We start from the raw sequence: 22,768 nt of genomic DNA, 5'->3' as shown, positions 1-22,768 counted from the left end.
CGGGTTGTCGCTCATGGCCAGCTCCCAGCAGCAGTGGCCTTGTGTTAGGCACTCAGTCTCCTTGAGTCTGTTTCTTCATTTGAAAAACAAGGCGAGCCCCAAAATATCTTTGCTTCCTATCTTACAGGTTTATTCAAGGAAGCCGTCTTCGAGAAGGAGAGCCCTCTACCACCAAGGGGTTTCATGGTAAGCAGCTCCCTGTCTTCTTACGTCTGGAAGGATCCGTTCCTTTCATCTTTGCTCTTGTTGTCACTTCACTGACACATAATTAGCAGTTTGTGGGATGCTATTTAGATTTTTTTTTGCATTTAACATTCTGTTGTTAATTCTCTGTGAAGCTGACTGATTTGAGGTGATTTAAAAATCTGAAGTTGAAGGTGTTCTGGCAATGTGCTGAGCATGAAGGAGAAGGACAGAAATAAAGGTGAAGAAACACCAGGACTATCCGAGTGACTGCTTATGACTTCCTTCTACCAACACAGAGCCAACAACTTCCAAGAAGGAGAAAAGTGAGGAGAGGCAACAAGGGAAAACAATACATTTATTAAGAGGCATGAAAATGCATAAACTCATTTATAAATAAATGTTGAATTTACCCAGTGAAAAAATAGCTAAAATCCATGAGTAAACTGGATTTTACATTTGAAACGATTACCTATTTGATTTCCAATTTCCCTTCCATCATGATCTCTCAGTAGCAGCAATTTTGCAATGACTGTAGAAAAAGCTGTTACCAATGATTATCACATGGGGGAAAAATTTTCAATTGTCTTTAAAAATGAACCAGTGCAAACAAATTCAGATTATAAGGGATACGGTAAGACCTAGGGCTTATTTTCAGAAAAGTAGAAAATAAAAATCCCAAACATTTATTCATTAAGCAATGAAAAAACAAACTACATTTTGATCATTGAAAAATAATACATATGGATATTATAAAACATTCTTAACCAGTAATTGTAATAATTACACTTAGAAATGTTCATTCAAGTACTAGTGTTCAATAAACATTCAAATTTCCATTAAAAGTAACACTAGATATAGACTTGTGTGGACATTACTATTTCTGATTTAATAACAACAGAAATCACATCAACAGAAGGCAAGTGACCCTTAAAATACTGTAATTTTTTTTTGTATGTAAATGATTTTTCACAGTCTGTATGTGTTACCTGTGAGAACCCAAGGAACATCTCACGACAGCTAATTAAGTCCTTTCTATAAAATAACTCTTGATATTACAGAAACAAACATGCTAAAACACAAGTTTAGCTTTAAAAATAACAGAGCAGAATCAGTTTTCTTTGGCAAGAAATTGTCAATTCCTTACCAAATGTTGGTTTCCTGTTGTGTAGACACTATCAGAATACTTCTTCGGTATTTACCAAAGAGCCATGAGATAATCTGACAAGGTTTCATTGACTAGGGTACCATGATAGTAACGTGGAGCTTATGTCAAAGCTGTACAGAAATCAACCTGGTTTCCTTGATTACTGGTGTTAACAGATCTTCCTTCAAAAAGCTCCCTCCTAATCCTGGCCTGAGTCTCAGGCTTTAACAAAAGTTCCTTTATCTGTTTCACTTTGGACTTCAGACTCATCCTTTCTCGACGCAAAGCTTCGTTAATTAAGTCCCGGAGTCCAATAGGTTTCTTGCCTACGGAAAAAAAATTATATAATACATTTTACATACAAAGGCCAGTGAAAAACATTAAATATGGCACACCGACTTATCAAAAGAAGGTTAAAAGAAACCTTTAAGATGTTGCCCACGTTTTATAGAAAAGGTTGCATTTTGCTAAAAATATATCATTTGCATGAAACCAATTTACTGTAAAGAAAAATCACTGCACAGCAACAGCAGACATAGGACAGACGTGAGACATTATGGACCAACGGTATGGAAAACGATTTCGACAGTGATTATTTTAAACTTAGCACTTGTTAGCTGTGTGTGTGTTTTGGCCTCAGATAAAGTGGTCAAATGCCCTGCTAAGCAATATAAATGGCAGTATTCCATTGACGGGTAGGCCCCTTCCACGGCCTCTCATCTGAGTCCACGAGGCATAACCCAAAGTTCCCTCTCCCTCGGCCATCGTGGAGGGCAAGTGAAACTTGGGCCATTCTTGTTCCATAAGTTAATTTCCTCTGCTAGTCCCAGCACTCCATTTCTCTTCTGTTGTGTTTCAGAAACGCAAACACACTGATCATGAAAGTAGTAGGCAATCTCCACAGACTGGACAAGAGACACTGAAACAGCACAATGCAAATTAGTCCGTTGACTCAGCAGAGGGGAGCGGGATGCGTCTCAGGAGCGGCGGGGGCCTGCCTGCATTGGGCTCTCATTTCCTGTTGTTGTCACTGTCAGTGCCATTCCTATCAGCCTCTTGAGTTTTCACAGAGCTCCCATCCCCTGGCTTGCTTTTGTTCTGTGTTTCTTCCAGATACTGCTGGACAGCCTTGAGCACCGCGTTCTCCACCAGCCTCTTACTGAGCCTTACCAGTTCAGCGTCATCGGGCTCACCTCCATTCTTATCACCTACATTCCACAACAGAGAAGAGAGGTCACTGAGGTCATACTGCCATAGAAACTTGGCATGCAGGGGCCGGCTAGTTCACTTAGTTAAAGAGAGCAAGTGTCCTTCAATCTGGTAAATTGGATCTATAAATCCAAGAATACTGGCTTGGCTTTTCATTTGGTATTTGCAGAAACAGGAAACTGCCTATTCCTGAAGATTTCAGATTGAAAAGTAGTTAGTTCATTAGTCCCAAGCTAAAAATATTCCACCTCGCCATGCTGGAAACTTCCCATTTCTAGAAGTTTTGCTCTTTTCTTGTCCACGGCGATTTGCTACTATTAGAAGTCCACGTGCCCACCACCTGGAGCCTCAGGCACGTGAATCCACCAATTCTAGATCTGCGTCTGCTTTTCCTTCCCCATGGCCAAATGCCAGGTGATCAAGATTTCCCAATCAACTAACTACTTAGGATCATTAGTTTTTTAAATGTCTGGCCCATTGGTTGGTTGTTAATAAACTCTCAGCACTCCCAGGAAGACAAAGGCAATTGCTACTGCTAGGAACTGGTTTAAAATAAGTGTGTAAAACTAATATTCTTTTTACTCTCAGTGCTATCACTGCAATTTAAGATAAGAAACTCTTCAAGAGTTAGGATGATGATAGTAAATTACTAAATGTTAATACTTTACGGCCACAGGGCACCGGGGTGGCTCAAGTGTCTGCCTTCGGCTTAGGTCATGATCCCAGCGTCCTGGGATTGAGCCCCTCATCGGGCTACCTGCTCAGCGGGCAGTCTGCTTCTCCCTCCCCCTGCTCTTGTTCTTGCTTGCTCACTCCTTCTCTCTTTCTCTCCCCCTCTCAAATAAATAAATAAATAAATAAATACGATCTTTAAAAAATACTTTATGGTCATTTTATTTCCCTGCTAGTGATGATCAAGGTTTAATTATTCCACCTTTCATTTTACTGTAAAAGGCCTGGTTCTCATCTATTTCTCCTGTGCTAGACATTTCCCACTCACTCTCTTCCTTGTCTCCATTAACTGCGAAAAAAATACAAGGAGCTCATCTCTAATGGCCATTCAGTACCTCATCTCCTTACACCGAGCTGTTGACCCAGGAAGGCAGAGGATTGAAGGGAAAGGCATCCAAACACCTAAATATGATAAACAAATACTAACAGATCTCAAGTGAGTGACAGACGGCAATATAATAATAGTACGGGACTTCAATATTCTACTTTCAACCAGACAGAAAACCAAATGGGCTTGAACTATAAACCAAATGGACCTAACAGACATATAGAGAACATCCAACAGTAATCAGAACAGTATGGTATTAGCATAAAAACAGACACATAGACCAATGGAGCAGAATCTAGAGCCCAGAAATAAACGCATGCATATATGGTCAACTAATATTTGACAATGGAGCCAAGAAAACACCATGGCGAAAGGACAGCCTCTCCGATAAATGGTGCTTGGGAGACTAGACATCCACATGCAAAATAATGAAACTGGACTCCTATTCTATGCACACTCACAAACATTAACTCAAAAAGGATTAAGGACTTAAACATAAGACCTAAAACCAGAAAACTTCTAGAAGAAAACAAAGGAAAAAAAGCTGTCTGACATTGGTCTTCGCAATGATTTTTTTGGATGACACCAAAGAGCAAGCAATGAAAGTGAAAATCAGCAAGTGGGACTCTATCAAACTAAAAATCTTCCGCACAGCAAAAGAAACAATCAACAAAATGGAAGGCAACCTCCAGAATGGGAAGAAATATTTGCAAATCATAATCTGGTAAGGGGCTAATATTCAAAACACATAAGGAACTCATACAACTCAATAGCAAACACACAAACAACCCAATTTAAAAATGGGCAGAGGACATGAGTAGACATTTCTTCAAGTAAGACATACAAATGGTTAGCAAGTACATGAAAAGGTGCTCAATATCACTAATCAGGGAAATGCAAATCAAAACCACAGTGAGGTATCACCCCACACCTATTAAATAGTTATGATCAAAAAAATAAGAGGTAACAAATACTGGCAAGAACGTGGAAGAAAGGGAACCCTTGTGCACTACTGATTGGCGTAGCTATTACGGAAAACAGTCTGGAGGTTCCGCAAAAAATTAAAAATAGATCTACCATATGATCCAGTGATCTCACTTCCAGGTATATATCTGAAGACGATGAAATCACAATCTCAACAAGATAGCTGTGCTCCCATGTTCATCACAGTGTATCTCACAACAGCTAAGACAAGAAACAACCTAAGTGTAGACCGATGAAGGGGTAAAGAAATGAGGTATTTATATAAAATGAAATATTTAGCCATAAAAAGAAGGAAACCCTGCCATTTGTGACAACACGGATGGAACTTGAGGGCATTATGCTAAGTGAAAAGAAGTCAGGCAGAGAAAGACAAAGACCGTGTGATCTCATTTATATGTGGAATCTAAAAACATTGAACTCAAAGAAACAGAAAGTGGAACAGTGGTTGCCAGGGACTGAGCAGGGGCAGAAGAATGAGGAATGTTGGTCAGAGGCACAAATTTTCAGTTATAAGATGAAGAAGTTTTGGGGAGCTCATGGACAGCATGGTAATTAGAGTGAACAAGCTGCATCACACACGTGACCGTCGCAAGAAAGTAGAGCTTCACTGTTCTCACTATACCAGCGACAAAATATAATTACGTGAGGTAAAGGGTGTGTTCACTAATGTCTTTGTGGCAGACATTTGCAATCTACAGGCGTATCAAATCGTCACATTCTGCACCTTAAACTTACACAATGTTACATGTCAATTATATCTCAATAAAGCAAGGAAGAAAAAGAAGTAACTAGACTCCTCACACATAAAGGTCAGCTCAGTTTTGGAATATCACCCAGGGCCTCCAAAAGGTAAAAGCCCAGTGTTGCACTTGCATCCTTAGGTCTGGGACAGGTAGTTAGTAAGAGTGTGACTGGAGGATGGATAATTATTTTCTATCCCTACATACAACAGGGATTGAAGTACAAAAGCACCTATGCGAAGGGTGAGAACTGGTCTCCAGCCCTCCTTCTGCGCCCCACCACTTGTATCTAACCCATGTCCAGGACCAACTCCGTCTCTAACCGTCATTCCTAGCCACATCCAAGCAGACAAGAGATGCCTTAAAGACTCATCTAGACTTGCTACCAGTGGGAGGCCTTAGCAACTGCTTTCCCCTCAAAAGTGGCAATATGGCACCCCAGACCCCTGGTCAAAAGTTCTAGAAAGAACATTTGTGGTGCAAAATATGCTTAGAATTGAGTAAGCTTCAACTTCATAGTATCTACATAGAAGTTACTGAACATAAATATGTCAGGATATTATTAAAAGAAAGATAAAGAAATTCACCACTAATACCACATTTGGGGGCAATTTAAGACCACTTTTATTAGTAAGAATGAATGAATATATTGTGTAATACTTAAAGGATTTTATGTTAATCTTACAAGGCAGTGTTTACACTGTAGAGCTGATCCTTCTGAATGTGTTCCCTATCTGGAACTATTCGTATAATGGCTCTTCAAACTTAAAAGGTTGGGGCACCTGGGTGGCTCAGTCAGTTAGGCGTCGGACTCTTGATTTCAGCTCAGATCATGATCTCAGGATGGTGAGACTGAGCCCCACGTGGGCTCCACGCTCAGCAGGGAGTCTGCTTGGATTCTCTCTCTCCCTCTCTCTCAGTCCCTCCCCGCCTCAGCCCCTCCCATCCTCAGCTCCCTCCCCCTCACATGCTCTCTCTCTCTCTCTCTCTCAAAAAAACCAACATGAAAACATTAAAAAAGGGAAAATCAAACTGCAAATGAAGGAATACTCTTTAAGTACCCTCCAAAACACTGGAAATGACTGCCTCTGCCACCCTTCTTGTGCTGTGCTCCTAGGCCCAAGAACGCATTCCTCCGGGCTGTTCCCTAACCTCATCAGCTTTAAGATAACAACAGTCATTGCATCACGGACACATCATAAGTAAGACAGCAGGGATGTACAGGAGTCTAATCATAACTCATTCTCTCAGATGCCTCAGGTCAAATACTCTGTGTTTCTGAGATTTCTCTAAGTCTACTATGAAATGTTCCCATTACTTCAAACACTGAGATTAAAAACATAACAACCTTCCCACAAAAAGTTGAAGTTTCCTTCTGACTTTCCTATCTCTGATTAGGCTTTTACTATTGTGCAAGTCAACTAAGCTCAAAACAAGATTGTTACCATCTCCAACTCCTTCATTTCCCTCATGAACACATTTATAGTCACCGAGCCCCATCAATGTACTTTTCACAATTTCTCCTGTCCTCAATGCATCTGTTATAAAACCTCTAGATTAATATTTCTTTTTTTTTTTTTTAAGATTTTATTTATTTATTTGACAGAGATAGAAACAGCCAGCGAGAGAGGGAACACAAGCAGGGGGAGTGGGAGAGGAAGAAGCAGGCTCATAGTGGAGGAGCCTGATGTGGGGCTCGATCCCATAACGCCGGGATCACGCCCTGAGCCGAAGGCAGACGCTTAACCGCTGTGCCACCCAGGCGCCCCTAGATTAATATTTCTAAGATGTCCCTTTTTGTCTCCATTGTCTCTACAGGAAAATTTAACCTGGTCTTCCTAAGCTTTCTAAAATCTGCCTTTGGTGATCAGCCACCATTGCCGTGCTTCTGCTGTCAGCGTCCAACATCTCCTGAGGAGCCTCCACATCAGCCTCTATTTCTAGATGGCCTCCCCTTTCTCTAATGAAAATCCCACTGCTCCATGAAGCCTTCCCTGACTAACCCAGCTGGAAGTGACTCCAAGAACTCCAGCTGCAGGGGCAGTTCATGGTCATTTGGTCATTCATTCACATACACACTGAGGACCTACAAGATACCTGGTTATTCTAGCCTATGGAGACACAGTGGGGGACAAAACATCCTTTCTTAGTTTCTTCACAAATTATGAGCATTATTTATTAATGTATTTATTCAACAACTATTGACTGAGTGTCTGCTCTGCTAAAGATCTGGTCTTGAGTACAGAAACCATGTCCTAGGCTTCTCAGTCATCCCTCACTTGGGAGAGCTCAACAAATATTTGTCAGTCCAGTGAACTGCTGATTGAAGTCCTCAAAGGACTTTAAATGTTGCTATCTTGCTATAAGGAAATTTGACCAGAAATTTATGCTTAATATTAATGTAAAGCAAGAGCAGAGAATTCTAGAGTAATCCAAATAGTTGTGTGAAAATCTCCAACCACTTGGCTTGATAAACCTGGTCAGTATGACAAAATATCCAGCCTATGGGACAAATATTAACCATCTACAATAACTAACCAATCAAAAAAGCAAATAAATCTATAAATTAATCTTCCAGATCTGTCCTGAATTCTACTTTATGATTTCCACAAAGCATCCTCAAGACTATCTATGTCACCTCAAGGAAGACCCTACTGGAAGGTTCATCACAGAGTCCTAAAAGTTTGCAGCAATTCAAAAACCATGTGTCTCCATTCCAGTAAGACCTTATTTGTAATCCTACTTTCAACAGACTTAGTCCTACTTTCAACAGACTTAGTTCAATTAACAAGAGACATTTCTAGATTAAAGTTATACTGTATTTTTCTTCTGCCTACTACTTGAACCAATGTATGTCTCCATAGTGACCTCTAAGATAAACGGCTAACTTCCTTTTACCTGAAGCATAGTTTAAAATAGCATTTCAACATGCCACGGCAAGGTACACAAACTCTTTTGATATTCCAACAAAGGTACACACAAAATATTCCCAACCTATGAAGCAAATTCTTGACAAAATTTTCTTTCTTGGTCTAGTTGGGTTATTTAATATCATACCTACTTAAAGTGACAGATTAACCTTTGTCTTTGACACTGTTATTTTAGAAATCTCCCCAGAATATATTCAATCAATTTCTTAGTAGAATACTAAAAATAGGAAAGAAAAGCAATGCGAAATTCTGTTAAGCCCACCAAATACAGTACTGTTGCTAAAAGAAGACTTAAATTTTCAACAAATTCCAAGTAAGAAATTCCATACTCTAAGACTTATAACACCATTAGCCCACTGTATGTACCCATGATCCTGGTTTTGTTTATAATACCTGAGATCTCTGATACCAACCCAATGTAGACAGAAAATTTATTTTTGTGATAAAAAAAAAACAAACTCCTTGTGGTAACAAAATTATGTTCTACCTACTAGAATAATTTAAGATCAACATTAATAAGGCTCAGCTGTCCTTCTGTGTGAGTTAATTGCTTAGTTGATGTCACACAGTGAGCTTCAGGAACCATCACCATTCCCCACCCACCACAAATATCTATTTGTCCTGACAAGAATAAATCACGGTAAGAGTGCCTGGGTGGCTCAAGTCTGTTAAGCGTCTCTTGGTTACGGCTCAAGTCATGATCTCAGGGTTGTGGGATTGAGCCCCACGTCTGGCTCTGTGCCAGCATGGAGTCTGCTTGAGATTCCCTCCCTCTTTTTCCCCCTCTGCCCCTCCACCCGCTCACACTCTTTCCTTTCTCTCTCAAATAAATGAATAAAATCTTTTTAAAAAAAAGAATAAATCATGCTAAAATTTTCTGAAAGAGAACAGAAGAAATCTTGCTTACAATGCCATGTAAGACCATAAGGGAGAAAGTACAACCACATTAAAAGTACTCAACTGTCCCAATCAAAATCCCAGCAAATTATTTCATGGGTATCAATGAACGGATTCTAAAGTTTCTAGGGAGAGGAAAAAATAACATAATAACCAATGCAATACTGATGGAGGAGAACAAAGTTGGAGGACTGACACTACCCAACTTCAAGACTAGCTATAAAACTATAATAAGACAGTCTGGTATTGACAAAAGAATAGATAAATATATCACTGGAACAGAACAGAGAGAGCCCAGAAATAGACCCACACAAAAACTGATCTTTGAAAAAGGAGAAAAAGCAAAACAGTGGGGGTAAAGATAGTCTCTTTAACAAATGATGGTGGAACAACTGGACATCCACACACGTGCAAAATAATGAATCAAATGCATCCCAGACCTAATTATAAAATGCAAAACTATAAAACGCCTAGCAGATAACATAAGAGAAAATCTAGATGACCTTGGGTACAACAATGACTTCTCTGATATAAAACCAGAGATATAACCCATGAAAGAAATAAAAATAACTGTTAAGCTAGACTTCATTGAAATTAAAACTTTCTGCTCTGCGGAAAAACAAAATGTCAAGCTAATGGGAATACAAGCCACAGACTGGGAGAAAATATTTTTAAAAAGAACTGTTCTCCAAAATATGCAAAACTCAATAAGAAAACAAACAACTCACTTAAAAAATAGGCCAAAGATCTTAATAGAAACCTCACCAAAGAAGACACATCGATGGCAAATAAGCATATGAAAAGATGTTCCACATCGTAAGCCGTCACAGAAATGCAAATTAAAACAGCAACGAGACATCAGTACACACCATTTAGAATGGCCAAACTCCAGAACACCGACACCAGCAATGCTGACAAGGATAGGGGGCTACAGAAACTCATTCAGTGCTGGTGGGAATGCAAAATGTTTCAACCACTTTGGAAGACAGTGGATGGTTTCTTACAAAAACCAAACATATTCTTACCACACAATCAAGCAAGCACATGCGTTAGTATTTACCCAAAGTAGCTGAAAAATTTAGGTCCACACGAAAACCTGCACAGGAATGTTAACAGCATCTTTTTTTTTCTTATTAACTCTTTTAGTTCAATTTTATATTTATTTTTGTTTACAGCATCTTTATTCATAACTGTCAAAATCTGAAACCAACATATCCTCCAGCAGGTGAATGGATAAACTGTGGTACATCCAAATAATGGAATAATATTATTCAGTGCTAGAAAGAAATGAGTTATCAAGCCATAAAATAACACAAGAGAACCTCAAATACGTATTACTAAGTGAAAGAAGTGAAAGACTACATACTATATGATTTCAACTATATGACACTCTGGAAAAGGCAAGACTGTGGACACAGTAAAAAGATCAGTGGTGGCCAAGGGTGGGGGGGGGAGAGGAGAGATGACTAAACAGAGCACAGAGGATTTTTAGGGCAGTGAAAATATTCTGTGATACCATAATGACGGCTACATGACATTATATGCTTGTCCAAGCCCAGAGGACGTACAATACCTGGAGTGAGCTATAAACTGGGCTCCGGGTGGTAATGATGTGTCAGTGTAGACTGATCAATTGTAACACAGTATCACTCTGGTGGGAGACACTGATGGTGAGGTAGGCTATGCTTATGTGGGGGACAGAGGGTGGACAGGAAATCTCCGTATCTTCCTCTCAATTTTTCTGTGAACCTAAATCTGCTCTAACAAAAAATAAAGTCTAAACTAAAAAAAAAAGTTCTCACTAGCTCACATCCCAGCTCTCAGGAACTTCATGTGGTATCTGAACAAACACTTTCTAAGCATCTTCCCATCACTTGTACCATTTTGTCCCCCCCATTCCTGCAGCATAATTGTGTCCCTCCTAACAATGGATTTCTTGGACTGAGTTACCTTTTCTTTCATCTACCCACACAAAAAGAATCACTAATATAGATCTGTAGGCTATTCTAAAAACTGGGGTGGCACACTCACACTTCCTTGCACCCCACTTGCAACTTATCTGTGATGAGGAACAGATCAAGAATTGTCCCCAAGTGCACATTTAAACTCACACTGTCCTTGGGCACGTATCTGCCTGAAGTATTAGCTGTAACATCCCAAGAAATAGAGTTCTTGTAAATAAAGCTCCCCTCCTCTTGCCACATCGCAAAATTCCTTCCCACCTCTCTCACACACACACACACACACACACACACACACACACACACACCCCAGAAAATTTTAGAAACAAAATACCAAAACCATATTTTAAATACTTGCTATAACTTAAATTTCAAAAAAGAAAAAAAAAAAAGCCACATGCCTTTGTAAGTTTTATTCTGGATTCGGTAGCACAAATGATGCTTTATGTGAAAAATGGACACCCCCCCAAGGGATCCTGGAGATCACTAGACTGTGTGTCCCTCCATCCACCCCACCCTCACCATTTTTGAATTGGAGGGGGCAGATAGCATGCAGTTAAACTGAATATCACTAATAGGGCTGAGGGGGAACAAAGGGGAGATAAGGTCCCAAACAGGCAGTCGACCTAAACCTGAGTGAGCCAGGGCACGATCCACACCACCTCAGCCAAAGCTGTCATGATGACAAAGTGTTATGAGCCTCTCAGATCTTTTGTTAACACAGCTGGTGCTGGTACTCTGGAGTCTTCACTTCACTCCATTGTTCCCCAAGTCCCAGCCTGAAACCAACCCCTATATCCACATGTCCTTGTAGGAACCTTGTAGGATCCTTGCAAAGACTCCAAATCACATGGCTGGGGATGCTTTCTATGACTTGTGCTCTCAAGACTGCTCTTCATACAGTCATATCAGAGAAGAGACAAGACACACTCGCTGGATGTTTGTAGGCCAAACAGCCTACCAGAGAAATCTTTCCAGACATCACGGAAGAGTCTTGTAGAGATTTCTCTTTTTCATCTATCTGTAACATCAGTTCTCTGAGTCCTCATTATTTTTTTTAAAGATTTTATTTATTTATTTGACAGAGAGAGAGAGACAGTCAGCAAGAGAGGGAACACAAGCAGGGGGAGTGGAAGGGGAGAAGCAGGCTCCCAATGGAGCAGGGAGCCCGATGTGGGGCTCGATCCCAGGACCCTGGGATTGTGACCTGAGCCGAAGGCAGATGCTTAGTGACTGAGCCACCCAGGCGCCCCCTCTGAGTCCTTATTATGATCCACACTGTTCTCTATACAATTTCTACGGTAATGCTATCATTTCTTATTGGAAGCCTTGGTGATGAGCTAGAACTATGCGTAGTGATGTGACAGAACTCCTAATACATGTGTAAGGACAGAAAAATAGATACGTGTAAGTCTGAAATCCGATTCTGCTATCTTCTAACTGCACAGCCTCGTTCACAATCTCTCTAAACCTAAATTTCCTTCAACAGGCCACTTGTGAGGATAATACACTTTGCATTGCTCTTAGAAACAATAGAGATAAGGTATGGAAAGTGCCTAACATTGTACCTAGAACATAGTAGGCTCTCAAAATATGGTAGCTATTTTATTTGTACATGTTACACATGTATTATGATTAGATTGGAGTTCAATTTATTTTAAGAAGAATAAGTTCAATACTTACTATAAGCCAATCATTAATTTACTCAAACATTTTATTAAGTGCCTACTATGTGCCATTGCTAAGTATTTAAAAATAAATAAAATCAGAGTGCCTGAGTGGCTCAGTTGATTAAGCATCCAACTCTTGATTTCAGCTCAGGTATGATCTCAGGGTTGTGAGATGGAGCCCCTCGTTGGGCTCTGTGCTGAGTGTGGAGCCTGCTCAAGATTCTCTCTCTCCCTCTTCCTCTGCCCCTCCAACCCCACTTGCTCTGTCTTAAATAAATAAATAAATAAATAAATAAATAAATAAATAAATAAAATCTAGTCTCTGACCACACAGAAGTCAGTCTAGGAGGATGACCAATAAACAATGATTGTAAAACAATAGGTCAAGTGCTCTGATAGAATATGTTCAAGGTCCAGTGGAATTGGGAAGGGGTAACAAGGTTCATTTTCACAAAGGAGATATTTCAGCTTGGTGAATAGGAATTTTCAGGCAAGGGGGTAGAGGGAGTAGGAAGGTTTTTCCCAGATATAACAAAGGCATGAGTGTGCGCTTAGAAGAATGAAAATACATGATGCACTTAAGGAACTGAAGGTACGTCCATGGTACTGGCACAAAGAGTTCAGAGTGTCATGGGTGGGGTGGGGGTGGTGTAGGAGGAAAGAAGGCTGGAGAGCAAGTACAGATGAAAGGCCTTATGTACCATATTATGGAGTCTAAGTTCATTCTATAGGCAATAGGCAATCATTGAAGAATTTTAAGCATAGCATATTTTAGAAAATTCACTGTAACAGCCATGTGGAATATGGAAGAAGGATTTGAGAGGGGTAAAAATAGAGACAAGTTTTTACAGTAGCCAAAAAGAAAAACAATGAGAACTTGAACCATGGTAGATGCAGTAGGAAAGTAAAAAACACATTACAGAGACAGTTAAGAAACAGGAATATCGGACCAGAGAGCCAATTTAATTAGGAAAGGGTTTTAAGGAAAGAAGAAATGGAGTGTGAAATATATATATATGAAGAAATACAGCCAAAAATGTTTGAAATTCAATAAAAACTTAAACTCTAAATTCAAGAAGCTCAAAAATATCAAGTTTAAGAAACCTGAAGAAAATCACACCAAGGAACATCATGATCAAGCTGCTAAAACCAATATTAAGAGAAAACCATAAAAGCAGCCAAAAGAAAAAGGATGCATTATACACAGAGGAACAAAGACAAGAATGATAGCAGACTTACTCATCAGAAACAATACAAGCCAAAAGACAGGAGTACAACATCTTTAAAGAACGAAAAGATAAAGAAAAGGTAATACAGAACTCTTTATCCAGACACATTATCTTCCAAAAATGAGGGTGAAAGATTTTTTTTCAGACATATAAATGCTGAGTTAATCATCAGCCAACCAGCACTAGAAGAGATATTAAAGGAAAACTTCAAGCAGAAAAAAAAAAAATGATACCAGATGGAAATTTGATCTACACAGAGACAAGAAAGAACCAAAAACTATACATATGTAGGTAAAAAATTAAAGACTATCTCTCATTCTTAATCTCTTTAAAAGACAACTGTTTGGGGGTATTTTGGTGGCTCAGTTGGTTGATCCTCTTGATTTCTGCTTGGGTCATGGTTGGGTTGTGGGATTAAGCCCTGTGTTGGGCTCTGCACTGGGCGTGGAGACTGCTTGAGATTCTCTCTCTCTCTCTCTCTCAATGTGTCTGCCCCACCCTTGCTCTCTCTCTCTCAAAAAAAAAAAAAAAAAGACAACTGTTTTAAATGGAGTTTATAAAATACACAGATATAAAGTACATGGCAATAATAGCACCAAGACTGGGTGGAAAAATGGAAGTAACTGTTGTAAGGTTCTTTTGTTAAATATGAAGTAAAATAATATTTGAAGACACTACCATCATAAGTTAAGAATGTATATTTTAAAACCCTGGGGCAATCACTAAAGAAGAGGCATAGCTAATAAACCAGTAATAAACATAAATGGAATCCTAAATTCTTAATACAAGATAAAGCAGTAAAAGAGGATGAAAAGGAACAAAGAGAAGATAGGACAAGAACAAGCAAGGTGGGCGGTTTAAATTCACCCATATTGCTAATCATATCAAACACAGAATGGTCTAAACACTCCAATAAAATGTTAAAGATTGTTAATTTGGATAAAAAATAAGAATCAGCTATGATGTCTACTAAAAATCTACTTCAAATATAAAAACACAGAAAGGTTAAAGGTAAAGGATACAAAATGATATATCATACTAATGCTAATCAAAAGGAAGCTGGAGAGTCAATATCAAACCAAGCAGATTTCAGGAAAAAAACAGTATTACCTGAGATAAAGAGGTATATTTTATAATCTTAAGGAAATCAATTCATCAAGAGGATATAAAAATCCTAAATGAGTATGCAACGTATAGCAAGAGCTTCAAAGTACCTGAAGTAAACACTAATAGAATTGAAAGGAAAATAGATAATCTGCAATTAGAGTTTGAGATTTCAAGACCACTCTTACATTGATAGAACAAAGAGAGAGAAATTCAGTAAAAACATAGAAGACTTGAACACTAGTAACCAAATCTACCAAACCGACAATTACAGAACACTCCACCCAACAACCACAGGACACAGAAAATCTTTACAAAAAGAGATCATATTCTGAGCCTTAAAACAAGTCTCGATAAATTTAAAATTATCAACTCATCCAATGCATTTTCTCAAACCACAGTGGAACCAAATAAGAAATGACTAGCAGAAAGATATCTTGAAAATCCCCCAATTATTTAGAAATTAAACAACACAATTCTAAATAATCCATAGATTAAGGAAGAAATAAAAAGAAATTAGAAAATATTCTGAACTGATTGAAAATTAAAACACAACATATCAGATTTGTAGAATACAGTTAAAGCTGCACTTAGAGGAAAATTTATACCATTTTATGCTTAGATTAGAAAATAAGGTCGGTCGGTCTCAAATCCGTTATCAAAGCTGCCACGTTAAAAACATAGGAAAAGAGAAGCAAATTAACCCCAAAGTAAACAGAGAGAAGGAAATAATAAAGATAAAGAATGAAATAGGAAACAAAAACACAATAGTGAAAAAGCAATAAAACCAAAGACTGGCTCTTTGAAAAAAAAAAAAAATCAGTAAGATTGACAACTCTCTACCCAAACTGATCAAGAACAGAAAGTAGAAGATATATATTACCAATATCAGGAATGGGAGAGGAAACATCACCATCAATTGCACAAACATTAAGACGATAATAAGGAAATTTGAACAATTTTATGGCAATAGATGCAACAAACTAGATGCAATGAGCAAGTTCTTTAAAACAAACAAACTACCTGATTGTTCAAGAAGAAACAGATAATGTAAATAGCCCTATTAAAGAAATTGAAATTATACTGAAAAAAAAATCTTTCAGGACTTCTGCGTGGCTCAGTTGGTTAACTGTCTGCCTTCAGTTCGGGTCATGATCTTGAAGTCCTGGGATCCAGCCCAGGGTCCAGGGCTCCCTGCTCACGGGGAGCCTGCTTGTCCCTCTCCCATTGCCCCTCCCCTGCTCATGCTCTCTCTCTCTCAAATAAATAAAATCTTTAAAAAAAATCTTTCAACAGATGGCTCCACTGTTGGTAAATTCTACCAAGTATTTTAGGAAGAAATTTTACCAATTCACAAAATCTTTTGGAAAATAGGAGAAAGAGAACAATTCCCAATTCATTCTACGATACCTAAGCCAGACAGACATTGTGAAAAAAAGAAGACTATAGAACACTATCTCTCACAAATAGACACAAAAATCCTTATGAAAATACTGCCATATCAAATATAGCAATGCATGAAAAAGATAATATATCACAACCTAAGACGGGTTTATTCCAGAAATGCAAGATTAGTTAACATTTGAGAGTGTCAGTATAATTCACCGTACTAACAGACTAAATAGAGGAATACAATCATCTCAATAAACTCAGAAAAAGAATTTGACAAAATTTAATACTCATTCATGATAAATACCATGATAAACACTCTTAGCAAACTAAAAATAGAAGGAAACATTTTTACACTTAAAAGGGCTCTATGAAAACCTACAGCAATGCTTAGTAGGTAAAAGGCAATGATTTTACCCTAAGGTCAGGAACAATATAAAGATCTGCTCTCACTACTACTACTAAGTGTTGTACTACAGGTCACAGCCAATGCAATCAGACAAAACAACAGCAACAAAAATGAGTAAAAAGCCTCCTGATCGAAAAAGAAGTAGTAAAATTGTCTTCATTCTCAGTAAATATGATCATCTATCTAGAAATCCTAAAGAATCTACAAAAAATATGTTCAGCAAGGTCGTAGGATACAAGGACTCTATTTTTAAAAGTCAATTGTATTTCTATATACTAGCCACAAACAACTGAAAATTGAAAAAAATTTTAAATATTTTTAATTGCATAAAATGTAAAACACTTAGGATAATTCAACAAAATGTATGCAATACCCATACACTTTTGCATAAACTACAAAATTTCCTGAGAGAAATTAAGTAAGACCTAAATAAATGAAGAGACAAACTATACTCATTGATCAAAAGATACAATAGTGTTCAGATGTCTCCTCTCCTTCAATTGTTCTACAGATGCAAATCTGTATCAATCACAACCGCACCAGGATTTTTCATAGAAATTGACAAATTAATTCTAAAATGTATATGAAAATGTACCAGGAAAATATAAAAGCATTAGAAGAGCCAAAACAATTTTTTTTTTAAAAAAAGAGCAAAGTTGGAAGACATACTACCTGATTTCAGACTTATTATGAAGCTACAGAAGTAGAGACAGTATGGGCATCGACATAAAGATAGATATATAGATTAATGAAACAAAACAGAAAATCCAGAAATAGGCTTACAAATATATGGCCAATTGATTTTCAACAAAGGTGCCAAGATAATTCAACACAGAGAGAATAATCTTTCCCAAAAATGGTGCTACGGGGCACCTTTGCATCTCCTTTGGCTCAGATCAGGATCTCCAGGTCCTGGGAGGGAGCCCTTCGTTGGACTCCCTGCTCAGTGGGGAGTTTGCTTCTCCCTCTCTTTCTGCTCCCCCTCCCACTCATGATCTCTCTCTCTCTCTCAAATAAATAAAATCTTAAAAAAAAAGTGCTAGAACCACGGTATAGGTATATGCTTTAAATAAGAAATGTGACCCTTACCTCACACCATGTATAAAAATGAACTGATAATGGATCACAGAGCTAATATAAGAGCTAAAAGTATAAAGTGTCTAGAAGAAAATACAGAACTTTTTAGTGACCTTGGATTAGGCAAAGATACTTAAATAGGATCCCAAAACAAAATCTACCAAAAAAAAAAAAAAAAAAGGATAAATTGGGCTTCATCAAAATGTAAAACTTTTGCTCTTCTTAAGACATGGTTAAGGGGAAAAAGGCAAACCACAGGATAGGAAAAGTATTTGCAAGTCATAGCCATTAAAGAATGTGTATCCAGAATACAAAAAGAATCCTCACAACTTAGTAAGAAGACCAAAAAAAAAAAAAAAAAAAAAGACCAAAAGAATTGAAGAGCTACTTCACAAAAGATACACAGATGGCCAATAAACATGTGAAAAATGCTCAACGTCATTAGCCATCAGGGAAAGGCTAATTAAAATCACAATGAGATACCATCATTCACCCACTAAAATTAACAATATCAAGTGTTGGAGAGGATGTAAAGCAACTGGAACGCCTTCCTCTTGGTGGAAATGCAAAAACGGCACAGCCAGTTTGTAAAAACAGTTTGGAAATTTCTTATAAAAGTTGTCCTTATGAAAATTGGTCATATTCTTGCCATGTAACCAGCAATCTCATTTCTAGCTAGAATTGAAAACAAAAGAAATGAAAGCATATGGTCGCACTAAAACCTATACATAAATGTTTGTAGTAGCTTTATTCCTAATTTCTCCAAACAACCAAAATACCCTTCAACTGGTGAACGAATCAGCAGGCTGTGTGGTACACCCACACGACAGAACAGTACTCAGCGACACAAAGGAATGAATTCTGACACATGAATCCAAAGGGCCTTATGCTAAGTGAAAGAAGTCACAATCAGGAGACTGCATAATGTGGGATTTCACTTCCATGACATTCTGGAAACTTGCCGGGGGCTGGGCACGAGGGCAGGGTTGACTTTAAATGGGCACAAGAGGATTGGGAGGATAAGGGAACACTTCCCAGTCTTGACTGTGGCGATGATTATACAACACTGCATGTTGGTTAAAACTCCCCAAACTGTACACACACATATACACAAAGAGTGAATTCTGTTATATGTCAATGACACCTCAATTTCAAAAAATACTAAGGAGAATAGTTTCTTCCGCATGATGAGGGAGACTGCTGCCGTCTACTGGGGTCACCATGTGAACTCTGCAATGTGGAAGTCCCTAGTGCCCCGTCACTCTTTGCAGTTAGCATGTAGCTGGTAACAAGGACGACTTCCTCAGTTCCTCTCTAAGATAACACGGCTCCACCGTACTACCTGCAACCTCTCACAGCTGCATGCTTCAGATTCTCAGTTGCCCTCCTTCTGAATCGTATTCTTCTGTTGTGCTCAATATAAAAATTTGAAAAATAATTTCCAGTGTGATAGACAGGGGTGGTTTCTGAGCATGAATGAACCCCAAATCATTTTAATTCTCCCCTTCAGGGTACAAAACATGTATCATTTGGTTCAATCAGCTCAAAAAGAGCAAACTCATGCGGCAGCCAGTCCCTGATTGACAAGTGATCATGTTACTTTTGTTGAAATCTATATCCAAGGGGCACTACTCGCTGTAGGTTGTCTTTCTAAGCTGTTTCCTATCACAAAATGTTCTCTACTATATAGAGACCATAGGTTTTTTTCTCCCTGAATTTTGATTCTTATATTTGCTCAGGTTGGAATGTAAGGAGTTGTTGATATTCCTATTTGCTCAAGGACCACTACACATCATTTTGTGCAAAACTGACTGGGAAGTGCCATTTGAGCAGTAATAAAAGAGGCAGAGATTTCAAACACAAGCCCTGATACAAAGGAGTATCAGCAGAAGTATGGTTATCCCTGGAAAATGATTCTTATGACAGAGAGGAAATAAGTGGTAGTTTCAACTGTGTCAAAAGCATCATGATCTTGTCTGGCAGAAAAATAAGGGGGCTAGAAAATGAGCATTGCTTTAAGCTGTAAAACTTACAATGTTCATGTAATTTTTTATCATCTTAATATTTGAGAGAGTTTTACATAAAACAGGGCCACCTGGGTGGATCAGTCAGTTGAGCACCCAACTCTTGGTTTTGGCTCAGGTCATGATCTCGGGGTCGTGGAATCGAATCCCACGCTGGGCTCCATGCTCTGTGCACGGTCTGCTTGTGATTCTCTCTCTCCCTCCTACTCCCTCTGCCCCTTCCCCACCTCTCAAATAAATAAAATCTTTTTAAAAAGAGAGAGAGAGAGTTCTACATAAAACTTAAAAGCACAACCAGCCGGGATTAATTTTCACTTGTCTGGCTCATGGTAAAACATGCTTCTCTTCTTAGGCTGATTTTCTAGGCTAGGAATTGATTCCAGCAGAAATAAAGGCCACCTTCCCGATTCAAAGGCAATGTTCACCAAGGCAGTTCAGCAGCATAAATGCTGCCACCAATCTAATCTGGTGAAATAAATCCTAACTGTAGATACCACTTTTCCTCTTTTACAAGCAATCAGGACACACCCTCATCAAAGGTCCCCCAGACTGAGAAAATTCCCACGGTGCCAGGTCACTAACAGCAGTTACGGGAATGCTTCCTTCCATTAATTTAGATAACATTTCACACTTTTTAAAGGGCTTTCAGAAACATTACTGCATCTGGTTCTCAAAGAAACCTCTTGCGGTAAAATAAGCGTTATTCTTCCCATATTAGAAGCAAGAACAATGAGACACGAGAGGTTACACAAACTAAAATCACATAATAGAAGTGATGAAAATCTGGAGTTCTCACTCAAAATCAGGTAGGTGAGTTCGTCCAGGACACCCACCCCCCATCCCAGGCAGATACACCGCAGCTCTCTGGTGCACACATGCCCTGGGGAAGTGATGGTATACATGAGAGAAACAGCACATAATTTAACGGTTGGTTAATTGGGAAAAACCAAGAAATTGAGAAAGTTTCAGTCTCAGATTAAGATTTTCATACTAAATAATGGATACTGACTAATGTAGTATAATCCCTTCCCTCCATCTCCCATCCTTCCTTTTTCCTTCCTTTCTTCTTTCCTTCCACATACATTCAGTGAACTCCCTGTGTGTGTGATAAGCATAGCTGCTAGGAATACAGAAATTAATCCCACATGGGCCCTGCCTTCCGAACACCTGCAATGTAGAGGTAGAAACACGTGTTAAGAGATAAATAAGAGATCATGAATGATCGGAAGGAAAGATGTGCAATACAGAGTGGGTACACGGAGTAAAGAGCAGTCAAGTCTAACTAGGCGAAAGTATCAAAAGAAAGTCCTGTAGGAAGTGATGCTTGAGCTGGATATTCTGTGCTTCTCAGGGGGGGTCACGGGAGAAATGACATGACCGCGGTGGAAGTGGGAAGGCCAACCTGCTTGCTCAGGTAACTGCAGAACTTGGGCTAGCATAAAGTGACTGGTTAGTAGGAGGGAAGGAGAATGATGACCCCAGTAGTCCTGGCCGCCCCCGCTTCCTCACACTGTACTCAGGGGAGAGACTCTGAAGACCCCTGCAGGGCACACCACATAGTCTGCACATCGCTATTTCTACACAAATTATTTAGCTTTGTCTTCAAGGAATTCCTCATTTTAACCCATGAGGTATAATGTTAAAGAAAATTAGATCTTCACAGTTCTGCTGGTGTTTAAAACTATAAACTTGGGTCTAAAAATGTCCCTATTATTTTATAGGAAAACAAAAGCTATGCCACTAACCAACAATTTTACTTCATTTTGTTTTAGGTTCAATGCAAATAACCAGTCATTAAGTTCAGTGAGACCAACTAAAATACAACTGTAACTACAACGTGATCAAGAGCGTCATAAATACTGCAGTGTCATAGAATGAAATAGATCATATTTTCAAAAATTATTCAAAACATAGCTCTTTTTAACTCAGCTGCCTAATCCTAAGCCAAACCCTTTTTGGATGAGACTTTAGAATGCATTTTATACTACAAGATTTTCAATCTAATTACTCAACTGGCCAAAACATAAAATAGGTTAAACCACCACTGTTTGTTTTCTTTGATGGCTTCCAAAACCTAATTTTTAAAGTCTGACCAATGAAAATCCAGGTACACAAAACTATTTGATCAGTGTATTTTGCTTGTGAATACTGACCAGTCTGTGGACCACATCTATCAGGTATTGTAAAAGCAATAATAGTGGGTCAAACAGAGAATATATCATGCTAAAGAAAACTTGAAAATGATTAATCATGAAAATAAAATCAGAGGGGCACTGGGTGGCTCAGTTAAGCGTCCGACTCCTGATCTCAGCTCAGGTCTTGATCTCTGGGTTGTGAGTTCAAGCCCCACGTTGGGTTACATGCCCAGCGTGGAGTTTACTTAAAAATTTTTTTAAAAAATAAATAAAATTAATAAAACCAAGAGAAAATACGATTTAAGGTCATCTTGGCTATTCTTCAGGGCATGTAACAAAAATGAATAAAGAAAAACTGAGCCTACTTGTGAGCACTGAGTTCTGAGTACTGGAACCAGTTTCTCCTACTGTGAAAGGAGCCAGTCATCCTGCTCTGCTGTCCCCACAGACTGCTGAGAGGCTCCGAGGGGACAGCATGAGTTCCTAAAGAGGGAGAGGTGCCAAGAGGCGATGTCTCCACTTCCTCTCACCTCCTGACCAAGGCAAGCCCTGGCCGCCCCCACTTCCTCACACACATCCCTCGCCTGTACTGCCAACTTGTGTTCATTAAACATAGTCTC

At 38.8% G+C, this 22,768-nt stretch overlaps 1 protein-coding gene across 5 annotated transcripts in view; it reads right to left on the bottom strand.

Annotated features, from left to right (window-relative positions):
• Positions 1-523: 523 nt before the first annotated feature.
• The window catches only part of AKAP7 (A-kinase anchoring protein 7), a 134,460-nt gene continuing 112,215 nt past the window's right edge, over positions 524-22,768 (bottom strand). For 2 of the 5 annotated variants that reach the window (XM_087865493.1, XM_045805550.2), the window contains one exon: positions 524-1,656. In XM_087865493.1, coding sequence (XP_087721619.1) covers positions 1,451-1,656 — 206 coding nt within the window. In that variant the 3' untranslated portion in view covers positions 524-1,450. Of the gene's footprint in view, positions 2,539-22,768 lie in introns of all 5 variants that reach the window. The other 3 variants (XM_045805551.2, XM_087865494.1, XM_087865495.1) reach the window with 2 other exon arrangements.

This window comes from Ursus americanus, chromosome 11 (assembly GCF_024610735.1).
Source record: "Ursus americanus isolate L20-20 chromosome 11, mUrsAme1.1.p, whole genome shotgun sequence".
Taxonomy (NCBI): domain Eukaryota; kingdom Metazoa; phylum Chordata; class Mammalia; order Carnivora; family Ursidae; genus Ursus; species Ursus americanus.
Note: the sequence above shows the minus strand (reverse complement) of the source record. Positions and strands in the feature narration are given on the sequence as shown.